Source organism: Pundamilia nyererei, unplaced genomic scaffold (genome assembly GCF_000239375.1).
Source record: "Pundamilia nyererei isolate P.nyererei 1_Seehausen unplaced genomic scaffold, PunNye1.0 scaffold00276, whole genome shotgun sequence".
NCBI classification, from domain to species: Eukaryota; Metazoa; Chordata; class Actinopteri; order Cichliformes; family Cichlidae; genus Pundamilia; species Pundamilia nyererei.
The window spans coordinates 537,316-551,798 of record NW_005187677.1 but is presented as its reverse complement, the minus strand read 5'-3'; the positions used below and the strand labels follow the sequence as shown (position 1 = coordinate 551,798).

General features: G+C 41.0%; 1 protein-coding gene across 1 annotated transcript in view; it reads left to right on the top strand.

The window, feature by feature from the left end:
* The window catches only part of LOC102213821 (potassium voltage-gated channel subfamily H member 8-like), a 45,485-nt gene that overhangs the window by 26,175 nt on the left and 4,827 nt on the right, over positions 1-14,483 (top strand). The window contains exons 10-13 of the mRNA XM_013915248.1: positions 1-183; positions 984-1,233; positions 6,133-6,347; positions 10,177-10,451. The exon at positions 1-183 is cut by the window's left edge and continues 16 nt beyond it. Of these exons, the coding sequence (XP_013770702.1) occupies positions 1-183; positions 984-1,233; positions 6,133-6,347; positions 10,177-10,451 (923 nt within the window). The remainder of the gene's footprint in view (positions 184-983; positions 1,234-6,132; positions 6,348-10,176; positions 10,452-14,483) is intronic.

Sequence of the window (14,483 nt, the reverse complement as noted above, 5' to 3'; positions counted from 1 at the left end):
GTTTTTGGTAACGTGACCGCCATCATCCAGAGGATGTACTCACGTCGCTCCCTCTACCACACCCGCACCAAGGACCTGAAGGACTTTATTCGTGTGCACAGGTTACCAAAGGTGCTGGAGCAACGCATGATGGAGTGTTTCCAGACAACCTGGTCTGTCAACAACGGTATTGATGTCAGTGAGGTAGGAAGGATGACATTTGGTCTTGATAGTGCAGGAATCTAAGATAGATCTCAGGTACTGCTGCCCTGAGGCAAAAGTAAAACTCATAGGAGTGTTTGTGCATCCAATTCAGTGAATTCTAGATGGAAACAAATGTGAGACTGATCCTTTAACGTTCTCAAACGGACATGTGGCCTCTGTAGCATGGATTAGCCACAATGGGATAAAGTGGACTGAAAGTGCAGATGAGGTGACTTGTCCTCCAGGCAGACTAGAAAATAAATAAATATATATAAAAAAAAAACACGGCTCCCAGTCATTGAGAGGATTTGGTTTTTGTTTGGTTTCTCTCACGCTGGAGCAGCCATCTTAATTTAACGGATTAATGGCCTCACAGACTCTAAACTCACTCCTGGTGTGTTTTGCCACCAGTTGGTTTTAAATCTAGATAATCCTGTCTTTTTTTTTTAAGAAATAACATCATGGAGGACAGACGCTCTTACTTTGACATGACTACCAGCAACTTTCCTTCTTGCAAAGTTTTCCCCTTTTCCACATTACACTAGGCCTTTCCCTTTAGAAACCAGCGAGATCGTGCGAGTGAGTAAATATGCAAAAACATTTTAAGCCTTTAAACCTCTTGCTGAACATGCATGTATCAGCTGCTTGTGACTATGTGGGAAGGTGAAAAGGTTTTATTTTGGCTGTTACCTTCACCTTCCCACACATTACATTCAGAGGATGGTAGAGAAAGTTGAGAAGCCTCTAACAGCAGCAGAAGTTGAGGCAGAGATTGAGCCATGTTCTCGTTCTGTCTTCAGCTGCTGAAGGACTTCCCGGATGAGCTCAGAGCCGACATCGCGATGCACTTGAATAAAGAGCTGCTGCAGCTGCCGCTCTTTGAATCAGCCAGCAGGGGGTGTCTGCGCTCCCTCTCCCTGATCATCAAGACCTCCTTTTGCGCTCCGGGGGAGTTCCTCATCCGCCAGGGTGACGCGCTCCAGGCTATCTACTTTGTATGCTCCGGCTCCATGGAAGTCCTGAAGGACAACACTGTGCTGGCCATTTTAGGTAAAGAAAAACAAAATCAGCTCATTTTGACTACAAACCCAAACAGTTCAATCATAAATTACGTTTCCTTATTTTCTGTCATATATACACTGTTACTATGAGAGACGCTCGTATTAAACATGACCAAAATTTTAAACCATGAGGTCGGTGTCCACACAAGTTATCCCTGTGACCCAAAAGCTTACGTTTATACCCTTGGCTCTGTCTTAAGTCATAGAGAAGGGTGATTTTTAATATGGTCACCTCAAGCATACAGCCCAGTCTGCCCACCTGCTGTTCAGACCCCCTGTTTGTGAGAGACTAAAGGAGTACTGACAGTTCTTTATGTAGTACACCCATTCCCAAAGTCAAAAAGTCTGCAAGACCCTTAAGAACCAGGCAATCCAATGGGGCCACCCAATAATCAAACTCTTATCAAAATACTAATCTGATCAAAAAGTGATGTATTTCCTTGAAATGTCTGCAAGAAAGAACATAAATGGCACAGGCGATTGGCAATAAACAGCTAATGCTACCCAGTCATATGCAAAGTCTTTAATGTCCAAGAGTCCAAGAATGAAAGTATAGAGTTAAATATAGGCATAAGAGGCCATTTAGCCATTTAGATAAACCGTGTTGGATCAAGGACACATCTAAAACCTGCAGGACACCAGCCCTCGACACCTGTGCTCTAGACCATAGAAGCTCTCCTTGATTTTGGCAGGAAACAGGCTTAAAAACCAGCATTTATCTGAGAGTGCACGAGGATGGAGCTAAAGAGGCCTACAGTCATTTCTTTGTATGATTAATAGAGTTCAGTGAGCTTCAGAGGAAAAGAGCGCTGTCATTATTGCCTTCGTTGAGTGCCAGATAGCCGTCGTGGGAGGTTTGCTCTCGAGTCGAGTCATCGAAACCTCTTTCCGCTCTTCATTCGTGGCCATTACCGTTGCACGGTCTCTCTTTGTGCTGCAGTGAGAATTGGAAATTGAGTGAAATGTTTGCACAGAAAGATGACCCAAAGGTGATCCAGGTGAAACTAACAGTTTAGTTGCAGAAGCTTACGTCAGCTGTTAGTTAAACAGTGGCGGCACTTTGCCAGCTCCGGTATGACATTTGTGCACAAGCACAAATGTAGGGTTGCCCCTATGAAGTAATAATATTTCAAAATGCTGGAAAAATTATTTCTAGAGTTGTGATGGTGGCATATAAGGTTGCTTTTAAAACACACGGGAAATCAATGACAGGAAGACAAAATAGAAGATAAGGAATCTTCCTTTTTAATCTCATCTGCTTGCAAGCAAATATGTTTTGTCTGGTCTCAGTGCTGTGTGCAAAGATGGAAAAAGGCTGTTTAACACTAAGGTCGTTATTAGGTTTTCAAGATTTAATAGCCGGCTTTTATGGAGACGAACATAATTAAGAAGAGCGGCCCAGAGCTTATAAAACTGCAGTCATATTAAACCGTCCCTGTGGGCAACAATAAACACCCCATCAGATGGAAGATGGAGTGTGACCCAGGGATTGATGAGACCGTTTGGGAGCACCCATAACCCCTAAAGCAAACCTATAAACAACATTAATGTGTGAATTAATGAATTATTCATTTCTCCACTTAGCTGTGGTGGAACAAGTTGTAGACATGTTGGCATGCTGTCAGACACTTTGCACTATACGTAAACAGTGTCAGACATCCAGCTGTTGCGGAGCGAGACTCGTCCTATCCCGCAAGTATTTTATTGAGGTGAGGGCTGTTTGTCAGAAAGAAAAAAAGAGGCTAAAAAGCTCTGGGATATGGGAGATAATCTGTGGGTTCAGGATGTTTGAGCCAATTTCAATGCAAAAAAGAAGCACAGAGACAGCAGCTTCACTTGAGAGCGGGGAATGGCTAACAACCTCAAACCACCACTGAGAATATTCCTGCAGTTTCACCTTTAAATTGCACCGCAAGCAGCTTGTTAAACAGCTGAAATCACCAACCTGGGTCAATGTCATACCGCCACAATAAGAGCCTCTCCAGGGTCTTGTCCTACAACACGTACATCGACACGCTTTCCATTCCGACGTGGATAAAACAGAATACAGAATCATAAACACACTCGCAAACAGCACTGGAATCAGTTCAGGTCCACATGAAGTGGAGGTAGCAAATTAGCAACAATGTTTTTCATTTTAATGAGCTAACTGGTGTAAATAATAAAGTGACTGCTGCCTACAGAGGAGAGACAGCAAACTCGTTAGTATGTCTGACCTGCATGTGTTATTGGGTGCACACATGCAGGCCTAAAAGCATGCATTTCTTGCTTTCTTATACATATAGAGGTGAGCAAACAGTGCTTTTTTTCTTATCACAGTATTCCTGTCTGCTCTTTCTCTCACACACACATGCGCACAAATTGGTATGGCATTGCCACTTTGGATTTACAGCTCAGGAGACGACAGTGTGGTAAAGCAGAAGAAGGAAATGCTGACCTTCTATTCCAATTCATAGCTGTTTATTTGTACTTCACAGTCTAACAATACATGTCACCTTGTCATGGTCTGTGAGTCTTGTTGTAGGTGTTCTAAGGTTTTCCTTATTTCTATAAATATTGTATTTTTTTTCTTATTTTTGCCTGTCCCGTTTGGTTCTTTTGCCATCAGAATTATTGTCTAAAGGCGAAGAAAGATGCCCAATTTACTTTACCAAACTGACCATCCCAGCCTTGCCGTAATGATCTATTTGATTCACCTTTTATTGTTATTTTATTTATTTTCACTTGCTAGATACAGGACAGACTTGAATGAGGAAAAGAAAAGGGAGAAAGGAAGAGGGGGAAAAAACAAAAACCAACTAAATGAGCAGACAAAAAAATACATATATCAATCATCTGGATCACCTGTTGAGAAAGAAAAAAGAAAACAAGCAGAAGAAAACAAGAGCAATACAATAAACAACATCACGATGATATATGGGAATATAACAGCAAATACTAAATATTAACCATTATTGTGCAGCACGTTATATCGACAGCGCACTGTGTCTATAAATATTGGAAAGGCTTCTGTGATTTTATGGTTGTTTCTTTGTTCATAGTTTTCTGAGGCATATCTTGATTTCTGTGCATTTCCACGATTATTCTGGTATTATGAGTTTCTTGGTGTTTTAGAACTCGAGTTTCTATCAGTTTTCTAAAGTCATATATTGGATTCGTTATTTATTTAGGCTAGCTTTCCTAGTTACTTCCTGTTTTATTTTGGTAGTCTTTTGTCCCTTGTAATTTGTCCCTAGTTTTGCTTCACTTGACAAATTTTCATTAATTAGTTTAAGCTGTACCTTGTCTCGCCAGCTGTCTCTCATCCTCCTGATAAGCTATCAGGCTATCTCTCTGTGTCTGCATTTGGGTTCTTATCTTGAAATACGTGGCGCATGCTCTCACCTCAGAGTTTATTTCCAGTGGAGCACTTTGTCAGCACTGCCAGCATGTGCTGCTTGTAGCATGGCAAATGCTTGCATATTAGTATTTTGGGGAATGGTCCACAATAAATCAGCTAAATACATTTAGAGAATCAAAGGAAAACGGTGGTTGTAGGGCAAAATGTATATTTGCATTTGATGTTATGTATGATAACATCAGAATGTTGATATTGACTCTTCAGTGTGCAAGCTAGTTTATTAAGCTAGTTTTAATTATTTAGTTTTATTTGGTAGTTTAGTTCAGTAGTTTCCAGCCTAGGGATTTAGGCCCTCTCCTGGGAACCATAACATAGATAAACAGATGTGAACATACTGTGATATTACCCAACGGGTTGTCTTGATATGGCCATACTGCCATACTTGTCAGTACAGCCAGATGTGACTAGTTAGTTTGGTTAGAAAGTTTTATCTACTGTTTTAACTGATGCCCACTGATTGGTGCGAACACAGACATAAAGTAATACTAGAATTTCACTCATCTGAGTACAGATTTTTTTTTCTTAGTAACAATAAAACATATCTGAAGTCGAGCTTTTCTTTTGCTAAAATACATTTTCCACAGTATGACATGAAACAGTAGGTAAACACAGGTGAAACTAGTCACAAAAAGCTCACATCCAAAAAGAGCTGAACCACTAGACATTAGTATGTTTACTTTGCATTTAATGCTCTGGTAACGAGGCCCAAGAGCAAACTGACTTTTGTGAAGTGTTAAAATTTAACTACTAGCTTCCCAGCTACCATAGCAAGCTAGCTATGCTAGCAAGTTAGATGCATGAGTCCCAAGCCAAGTGCATTCAACTCAGTCACATCACAGCCAGGAGCTGTACTCACCAGGCTGCTGTGGTAGTTTAGTTAACTGATGTTAAATGTCAAAAGAAGTAATGTGATGCTGGTGGAAGCTGTGTTGGTCAAGTGTTTCTCCCCCACAGTTAAGGCTTGACTAGAAGCAGTTACTTATTTTGCATTACTTTTTATTGTTATTTAATCCCCTCAGCACTGACTTGACTTACTTTCTTTCTTTCTTTCTTTCTTTCTTTCTTTCTTTCTTTCTTTCTTTCTTTCTTTCTTTCTTTCTTTCTTTCTTTCTTTCTCCCAGAAGGATCCTCTCCATTTTCACTTAGTGGCTTTCATTCTTTTGTTTCATTGTTTAAACAGAAGTATGTAGGCTACTTGCAAAAGAAATAAATGAAGTAAGTTTGGGCCAGTAGGATGGTCAGGTCTCTCCCAGTGTTATTACAAACCTTTTACATTGCCACTGCTGTAGTTTAAAGTATTTTTAAGTCACCATTTTTTGACAACAGAAGTCTAAACCATAGCTCGGTTTTTTGATCATCTTATTAAAAAAACAAAAAAACAAAAAAAAACAGATGCCAGATGTGATAAGGAGTCCTCTATCAAGTGCCGGGCTACTTCTTAACACCTCACACACACTGTTTACTATCTATTGTGTCTCTGCTTTCCAGGTCGCGGTGACTTGATTGGCTCTGACTGTCTGACACAGGAGGAAGTTATAAAGACCAACGCCTGTGTGAAAGCATTAACCTACTGTGATCTGCAGTACATCAGCCTCAAAGGGCTGCGTGAGGTGCTCTGCCTCTATCCTGATTACGCTCAGAAGTTCATCACGGAAATCCGGAACGATCTGACGTACAATCTACGAGAAGGGCACAACACTGAGGTACAACAACTGCCAAACATCACTACATTACCTTTGTTGTAGCAATTTTACCACATTAATTTTAGTTTCAGGCTAAACATTATTTTTGAAGCAACACACATTATAAATCCAGTGGTGATATTTTATCAGTGATGTTCAATGCAATAAGAGGAAGAACAAATAAACCCAAGGTGCCAGCAGTGACTGCTGGTTGGTAGAAGGAGGTAAAGCACTTGGATTGTTCTCCACAGCCACATATCCTATCAACATGTTTACAGCCAGATGGGATGTATAATCCCTCCATTATGCTCTGGGTTGATTTAAGGGACAGAGCAGATGCCACCCCAAAAAAACACCCTTCCACTGGAGAGCCATTATGAATGTTATGGGTCCTTCTTACCCTAGCTTTAAGATTTTTTTTTTCTTTTAAATGTGGACCCCAATGCAATGTGAAATAGGCAGAAGAAAAAGCAACAAGCCAGAAACACGAAGCCCTGAAATCCTAAACGGCAAAAATGTGAATAAGGAAGAAAGTGAGAGGAACACTGAGAACGAGCAGAGGTGACCAAGAAGATGGAAAAACAGGGTACAGGGAGGAAGCAGGAAAATTAAACACAGAACAAAAGGCAAAAGAAATGAAGGTGGCGGAAAAAATCATAAACGTTGAGGGGAAAAGGCAAAGGCAGGAAGTAAAGAGGCGCAGAAGGAAACGCAAATGCCAAAATAAAATATCACTAAAAACTGAACAATTACTTAACAAAAACATCCAAAGTCATAGTCACTCCACATAACTTATGTGCAGAACTACGGCTATGTCATTACCTGCATTAGTAAAAGCGTCACCAATTCACCTGTGACATGTGTTCCCTAACCAAGCTTATTTTGCTTCACAAAGGGCGAAAACTCATTTCCACTGATATCAATACACACCTCCTCTAATTGGCTAAAAAAGAAAAAAGATTAAAGTACCCCTAATCACGAACCAAATTCTAGTTATTTCAATTAGTTTCCATTGCCTTGATCAAGTGTAAAACCTGACTCATGCTAATAATACATTTTAAATGTAACAGCCACGGAAGTAGTTTGTCTGTGTCTTAGTCTCAGTTGTGCAATGATCTCCTCCACCCATTTTTTTTCTTTTTACGCCACGGCGATGGCTTTGCACTTGAAAAGGATTAGCCATCTGGACCGGGACTGAGGAGGAACCCGCGACTTCTGCTTGAGACGCAGCCAGCGGATAAAGACACGATCTAAACACGAGGATTCACATGCCAGGGATTTACAGATGGATCTCAGCTGTAGCATGCACATGAAAAACCAGCTTACACTAGAAATAAGTCACATTTTTACTGTGAGTAAGCTTGCTAATGAACACAGAGGCAAGAGAAACCATCAAGGGGGCAAAGACAGTCAAACATAAGGCCCAGGGGCCATAATTAGCCCTCCAAAGTCTCCAATCTGGTCCCCTGGAAAAACGTAAAGAATGGCATGAATTTTAGACTTTTAACTGTATTTTAATACTTTTTTACAGCTTTTCCTACTGATAAAGACCTCACCCATGACCATTCAGTCTGTACCACAGTAAATAAGTAATAGATAAACAATTAGATGATAGAAAGTTGCAGTTTTTTCACTATCTACTGTAAAAATGGATGATTTTTACAGTGGGTTCACCAGTGGGCTGTAATGTTACAGTTTTACAATTTAAGTCCAAAGTCATGTAAACTGGGCTCTGTGTGGTCCACAATGTAAAATGAGTTTGACATTCATATAGTATAACAAAAAAAGACAGAAAAATATGTAAATAAAACCTAAATGACTTGTTTTTTTTGTTGTTGTATAAAAACATCACTGCTGTTAGAAATCCTAACCTTGTCCCATTTTTAAGTGTAAACGGTATATGGCCTGTATTTGTATAGCGCTTTACTAGTCCCTAAGGACCCCAAAGCGCTTTACACATCCAGTCATCCACCCATTCACACACACATTCACACATGATGTTTAAATGTTGCTCAGCTGGTACTTAAGGGGCTCAAAATGTGTCAAAAGATATCCTCCACACCATTACAGAACCAACAGGGGGATCTATTAAAAGATATGATGGAGCTATGCTTTTGTGTTGCGTACCCAGAAATGCAGACTCGCCAGACTGGAAAATGTTTTTCCTGTCTTCTGTTTTCCAGTTGTGGTGATCCTTTGTGAAATGTAGTGTCAGTTTCCTGTTCTCAAATGAAAGAAGTAAAACCACTCAGATAGTTTCTCTCTTTTTTAAGATTGTTCTCTGGAAACCCTAGAGATGCTTGTTTGGGCAGATTCATGCTCCAAGTCACTTAAATCACCTTTCTTCCCCATTCTAAATGCGCTGACTTGCTGTCATGTGATTGGCTGATTAGGTATTTGCATTAACAGGCAGTTTCGAATCAAGATGGCTGCAGATCCAGCATGAAAGGATAAGAATGAATCTCAAACTCACTGCACCAAACTTGTCAGCATCTTACAGTCACAAACCCACATATGGAGTTTATATATATGCACGTGCAGCGAAAGCAGCGGTGCATCCTTAAGTGGGCGCAGCGTGGGACTAAAAATAGTGCTGTCAGATGTGTGTGGGAGGGGCAGGGTCATCCCCAGATGGATAAAAATAGAGCGATATCCAGATGGAGACGAGACGAGGAAAACATCAGGATGAAGGGGAAGCTGCAGGGGAAGAAGGAGGAAGAACCTTGCTGATATTTGCATTCACGTGCCAACACACAAAGAAATGCACACGCACAGTCATATTTCCATCACTTACAGAAGACAATTACTTTCATTCATTTCCTGGAGGCTCAAACCAGACTTCACAGTGATGTGATTGTGTCAACACATTTATGCCCTCATTGCAAACACAATGCAGACTAACATAACACAACATATTTGCACTTGCTAAAAGATGTAGAAACTCACACACACAACATGTTACTGGTCACACTCCAGCCCAGTGCTCATACATACAGCGTTTTCCACACCTGCAAACCCAACACTAATAACTTCCCGGTGGCCCTTTTGTGGCACGCTGCATATCAAGACTGCACGTGCTGCTCACATACTACACACAGACCCACACACACTGAAACTCCAAACAGTCCCTTCTCCGCTTAGTTCCCTCCAGGCAAACCTCTGCTAAAATTAAACCTCTGTGATCTAAAAATACCAAGCAGGCACGTGAGCCCAAGACTGGATGAAGAAGACAACAAGCAGAGGAGAGAGGAGGGGAAGGGTGGTGGTGGTGGTGGTGACAGGGGGAAACAAAAATTGAGGACAAGGGAGAATAGAGGGAAAAGAGAAAATGGGGTTGCATGCCAGCTTTTTTAATCAGCTTTTGAACTGGAGCATGTGAGAATGCATAAATGCAAAAAGAGAAAAGGCGCAGGAGATATAACCAACAATGCATCTACCGCCTACAACACGCTGAGTGCAGGAATTAAACTCTCTGTTTAGTTCAGTTGGTTCACCTCACACAGACTGACTGTCAGCGACTGGAGCGTTTGCTTTGAATGAGAATGCTTCTTTGCAGGGCTGCTCATAAAATGAATGGAGATGAGAGCCGATGCAGCTGTTGTGAATGGCGAGTCTTCACTCTGATCAGTGCTTTGAGTAACTCAGCAGCTCCCCCTACTGATCAGCGAGTGACATGACACCATTCCTGATTTCTCTCAAAAAGCTTTTCAGATTTTTTTGTGTTTTCACTTTAAAGACTAAAAAAGGTAATCTGCAGGGAAAAAAAAGAATAATATTTCAGTATTTATTTCAGTCTTGCTGAAAATTGATGATGTTTTCTAACCTCCTATCTTAACTTCTGCCCCATCAGGGAGACTGTGAGAGTAATGGAGGAATCATGAAAAAGCTTCCTTCCATTAAGGAAGATGAGGAGGGCTCAGGGTCCGAGGGCGAACGCTCCCCTCTGCCCAAGATGTCATCCCTTGGCAGGCTGGGCCGCGGCCTGCGTTCCCCCCTCCGCTCCCCTCTTCGCTCCCCGCTTCTGCCGCCGAGGCCCTTCCGGCCAGCAAGTGATCCCGTCCGGCCCTCCAGCCTGCAGATCCCTGTTGTGAGCTTCAGCTGCCTGCAGCCAGACCTCAGCCCTCGGTAGGGAGCCATTCACGGATTTATTGACTCGGTACTTAGCATTAGATTCGCCTGGAGGAGTTCATTCACTGGTAAATAATCCTCAGTGGGAATTTGGCCTGAATTGCTTGTCACTTGTGACATTATTCATAAACACAAACCATCCACAGGCTAATTTGCATGGAGTCCCTAGAGAGGTGGCAGCAGACTCTGGGCTTGGGGAATCAATTTATTTTGGCTCAGCTGTGTGAGGGCGCAGACGAGCATAAATTGTGCCACTGTGTCAGTTTTACAAAAAAAAAACATGTAGGGAAAAGCAGGATTACAGTTGTATTTTTTAAAAAAAGAAAAAAAAGTCACCTACCTTTAATGATTGGTTTTAGTAAACTGGGCACAACCAGTAAAGCAGCACAGACACCCACACTGTCTCTACCTTTTCTTCATCTAATGCCTTATACCCAAATGCCAGCACTGGGTCACATGGCTTTTTAATCACGTTTCATTCAAAAAAAAAATGGCACAGTTAGATTTCTTCAATAAAGTTGAGTTCAAAGCACACAAACATATGAATTACTGTCTTGTTTAATGAAACTGTTAAAATTGTTTAAAAACACATTTTTTTTCTAATGTTCACCAAAGTTGGTAAAAATAGTCTTAAATCCATTTTCTACTTCGTATCCATGTCTGGATTAGTCAGCAGGCTAAGCTGAGAAACCCAGACCTTCCTCTCCTACCTCCTACAGCTCTTCAGGGTGGATACAAAGGTATTGCCATGCTGGCTGACAGGCAGATCACAGACATGCTCTGGCATATCAGAAGTGTGCACCCGGTCTCCCAGTAGGACGTTGTTCCATGAATTGCTATCTTTCCATGGTGTTTGCTTGCCCATGTTGGGATAGCAACCATTCAGCCTGAGAAGTTTGGCCCTTTATTCGGGACAAATTGGTCCTATGTGAGGGTCCAGATTAAGAGAGATTCAGAAAACCCCTTAGATGCTGACAAGATCAAGGGAATAGTTCACCCTGACCAAGACATAATCACTGGAGCTTCATCCTGGAGCCAGGCCCTGGGTAGGGGCTCGAGAACAAGCACCATTTGGTTGGGCCTTTGCTCATTCTCGAGCCCAGCCAGGCCTAGCATAAATGAGGTCTACCACTCGGAGAACGCACCATAGGGGTTCAATGCACTTTGGCTTGAGCAGCAGTCAGGCACCCTGTCGGCCTTGCTTACCAATCTTAAAATCAAGCCTTTCAAAGGTTATCTTATAGATATTTTTTTCAACAGTGTTTGTCCATTAAAGACAAACCACCGGTAAAGCTGCCGAACAGGAAGTGAAGTTGTAATTTAGCAACTTTTGATCGACTGAAACTTGTTAAACATGGTAAATACACTTTCAACCATTTTCAGGGAACATACAAGGGAGTGATGTACAAACACAACAAGCGTTCAGTTGTTTTAAGAACAATTTCAACATTTTTTTGTAAGTTTTTCCAAACGGCCAACACAGTACAAGAAGCTAAAAAGCTATTAGGCATACCTCACATCTCAAATGATGTTCATCATTCTATAAACTTCAAAACATATTCACTAGTTTCTGTGTGTTAAACCCTTTTTGCACACATGCAGTTGTGGTCAGAAGTTTGCATGAACAGCATGATAATTTAAGGCTTTTAATGAATTCTTTGAACCTTTCCTTTTTCCTGGGTGGAATGATTGTGCAGCATACATCTTTAATGACTTTAAAAACAAGAATTCGGTGCATGAGCTTGGATTTATTTGGGGTTTTCTCCAATGCAAACAGGGCCAAAAGTATGCATACAGCCTCATATATATTAATACATTCCATACTAACAATTTGGTTGAAAGCTTGTTGATGGTAGGCATCAATCTTCAATACGGATAAGTTCGGGCCATTGGCAAGGCTTGATTATCCTGCTTTATCCACTTAAAATTTGATAAATCATTCACTGCAACATATCCTCCTGTGTTCCTTCAGAAAGCACACATGTTATACAGGTCAAAGAATTCACCTTTAATCATGTGAAAAAAAAGCCACATGAATTAGATCCCTATAAATTGGGCCATTTATTTACAGATGATGGTGGATGATGGGCCAGTGAGAATGAGGAAGGAAGGTCTGCTGGTAGAAGATGTGCGCCTCCCCCTGAGCCTGGTTCTGTTGGAGGTTTCTTCCTGTTAAAAGGGAGTTTTTCCTTCCAACTGTTGCCATAATGCTTGCTCACAGGGGCTCATATGATTGTTGGGGTTTCTCTGTTGTATTATTGTAGGGTCTACCTTGCAATATTAAGTGACTTGAGGTGACTGTTGCTGTGATTTGGAACTGTATAAATAATTAAATTGAAATTGAAATTGAAAGAAGTAAAGAAAATGAGGAAGGTGGACAAACAGTGCATCTACACTTTAAGTGCCTTCACTGTTCCATGGACTGTCCACACTTTCTGTCAAGAAAATAGAAGACGACAAAAGCAGTGAAAAGTACATTATCATGTGTTAAGATGTTGGTTTCCGTCAGTCTGCTCGGGTCTTGCTTGGTTCTATAACCACCCCACATTCACAAATCTTTTTTGCCCTGACCCTCACATGCTTTGCACCTCACTGCAGAGTAGTGGAATTTTTCTCATCATAGCAGCGGAAGATTTCTGACAGAAATCCCTCAATAGAAAACCTCTTAATTTCCATGAAAGAGGCCGATAGGGATGCTTCCATAGAGGATATTCAAGGCTGGATTAGACACACCAGGGCATATTTCCCATGCTGCCTGGTGAGGGAATAAAATCCTTTGTGATGTTGATGAAATTTTGTGGTTGGATCCCGACCACAGAAAGGATGGTGGGGTACCCCAGCTGTCATTAGAGCCACAGTACATACTTGCATTTGTTCATTTTCTGCATCTAAGCATTTCCTTTCAAAATGTTTCTGTCTTCATTTCATATGGGCTTCTTAAAATAAGGGGTTGAAAAATTTCCCCCCTCTCTTTTGTCAGTGACGCTACGGTGGTGTTGTATATTACTGCTTTAAAAGTCGTTTGTGTGTAGCTAAAGTGATGTTACAAGTTTTAAATGTATGCAGATTCTCAAAATGCTTTTTTTTCAGAAGATTTCTTTTTTTATATCGAAGAGGAAAAAGTCTAGTCTGTGTTTTATATAAAGGCAGAGTCTCAGAGTGGTTTCAGAAATGGCTTTCATAAAGTAGAGACTTATCCAAGAACGAAATCACACAATCTCTCTGTGCGTGCTCTTGTTTTTTGGAGGAATTCTCTATGTTTTGGCATATATACTCTACCTAACATTACTGTCCAACTGAGGCGGGATTCAATTCTTGCCTTTAATACATCCTATTACAAGCACGCAGCTCTCTTCACGGGTCTGCACTGCAGAGCAATATGACTGGTGGACGTAGCAAAGAGAATAGTTCTTATATGAAACTGCTCCCAACAAAGTTGGCATATTTTATTTTGAATAAGTGGGTCATGATTTCTGAAATGAGATGCTGCTGCTGATTTTTTTTTCCAGTCATCCTTTTTCATCCTTTCAATTCCAGCCAAGCGCTTTTTAGTTTAATTATATTCAAGAGAAGGCAGACATTTCTACAGCCAATATCTTCAAAATTGGGAAACTCACCAAAATGAGATGAATAAATAACACCACATGCTTAGAGGAAGAACATGGTAATTGGATTTGGGGACTGAAGTGTCTGGTAATACTATGGGAAGTCCCAAAGCTGAGATGTGTCATGTCCAATGTAACTTCACCGAATTACTTCAAAGGATGTTTTGTTTTTTTAAATCTTCACCAGAATGGGCGCTGTTAATCTTTCGACTATGTCTCACAAAAAGCTGGCAGATGGATTTTAGGTTTTTATAGAAAGGACGAAGATGTTGAACAGGAAGTAAGATCATGTCTAAGCAACTGTCGCAAACTTGTCGAGGAGGAGGTTATGTTTTTGGTAGCATTTGAATGTCTTTCTGTTTGTAACCGTGATAGCTGGAAAGCTTTTGAATGAATTCTGATGAAACTTTGTAGGGGTGTAGAG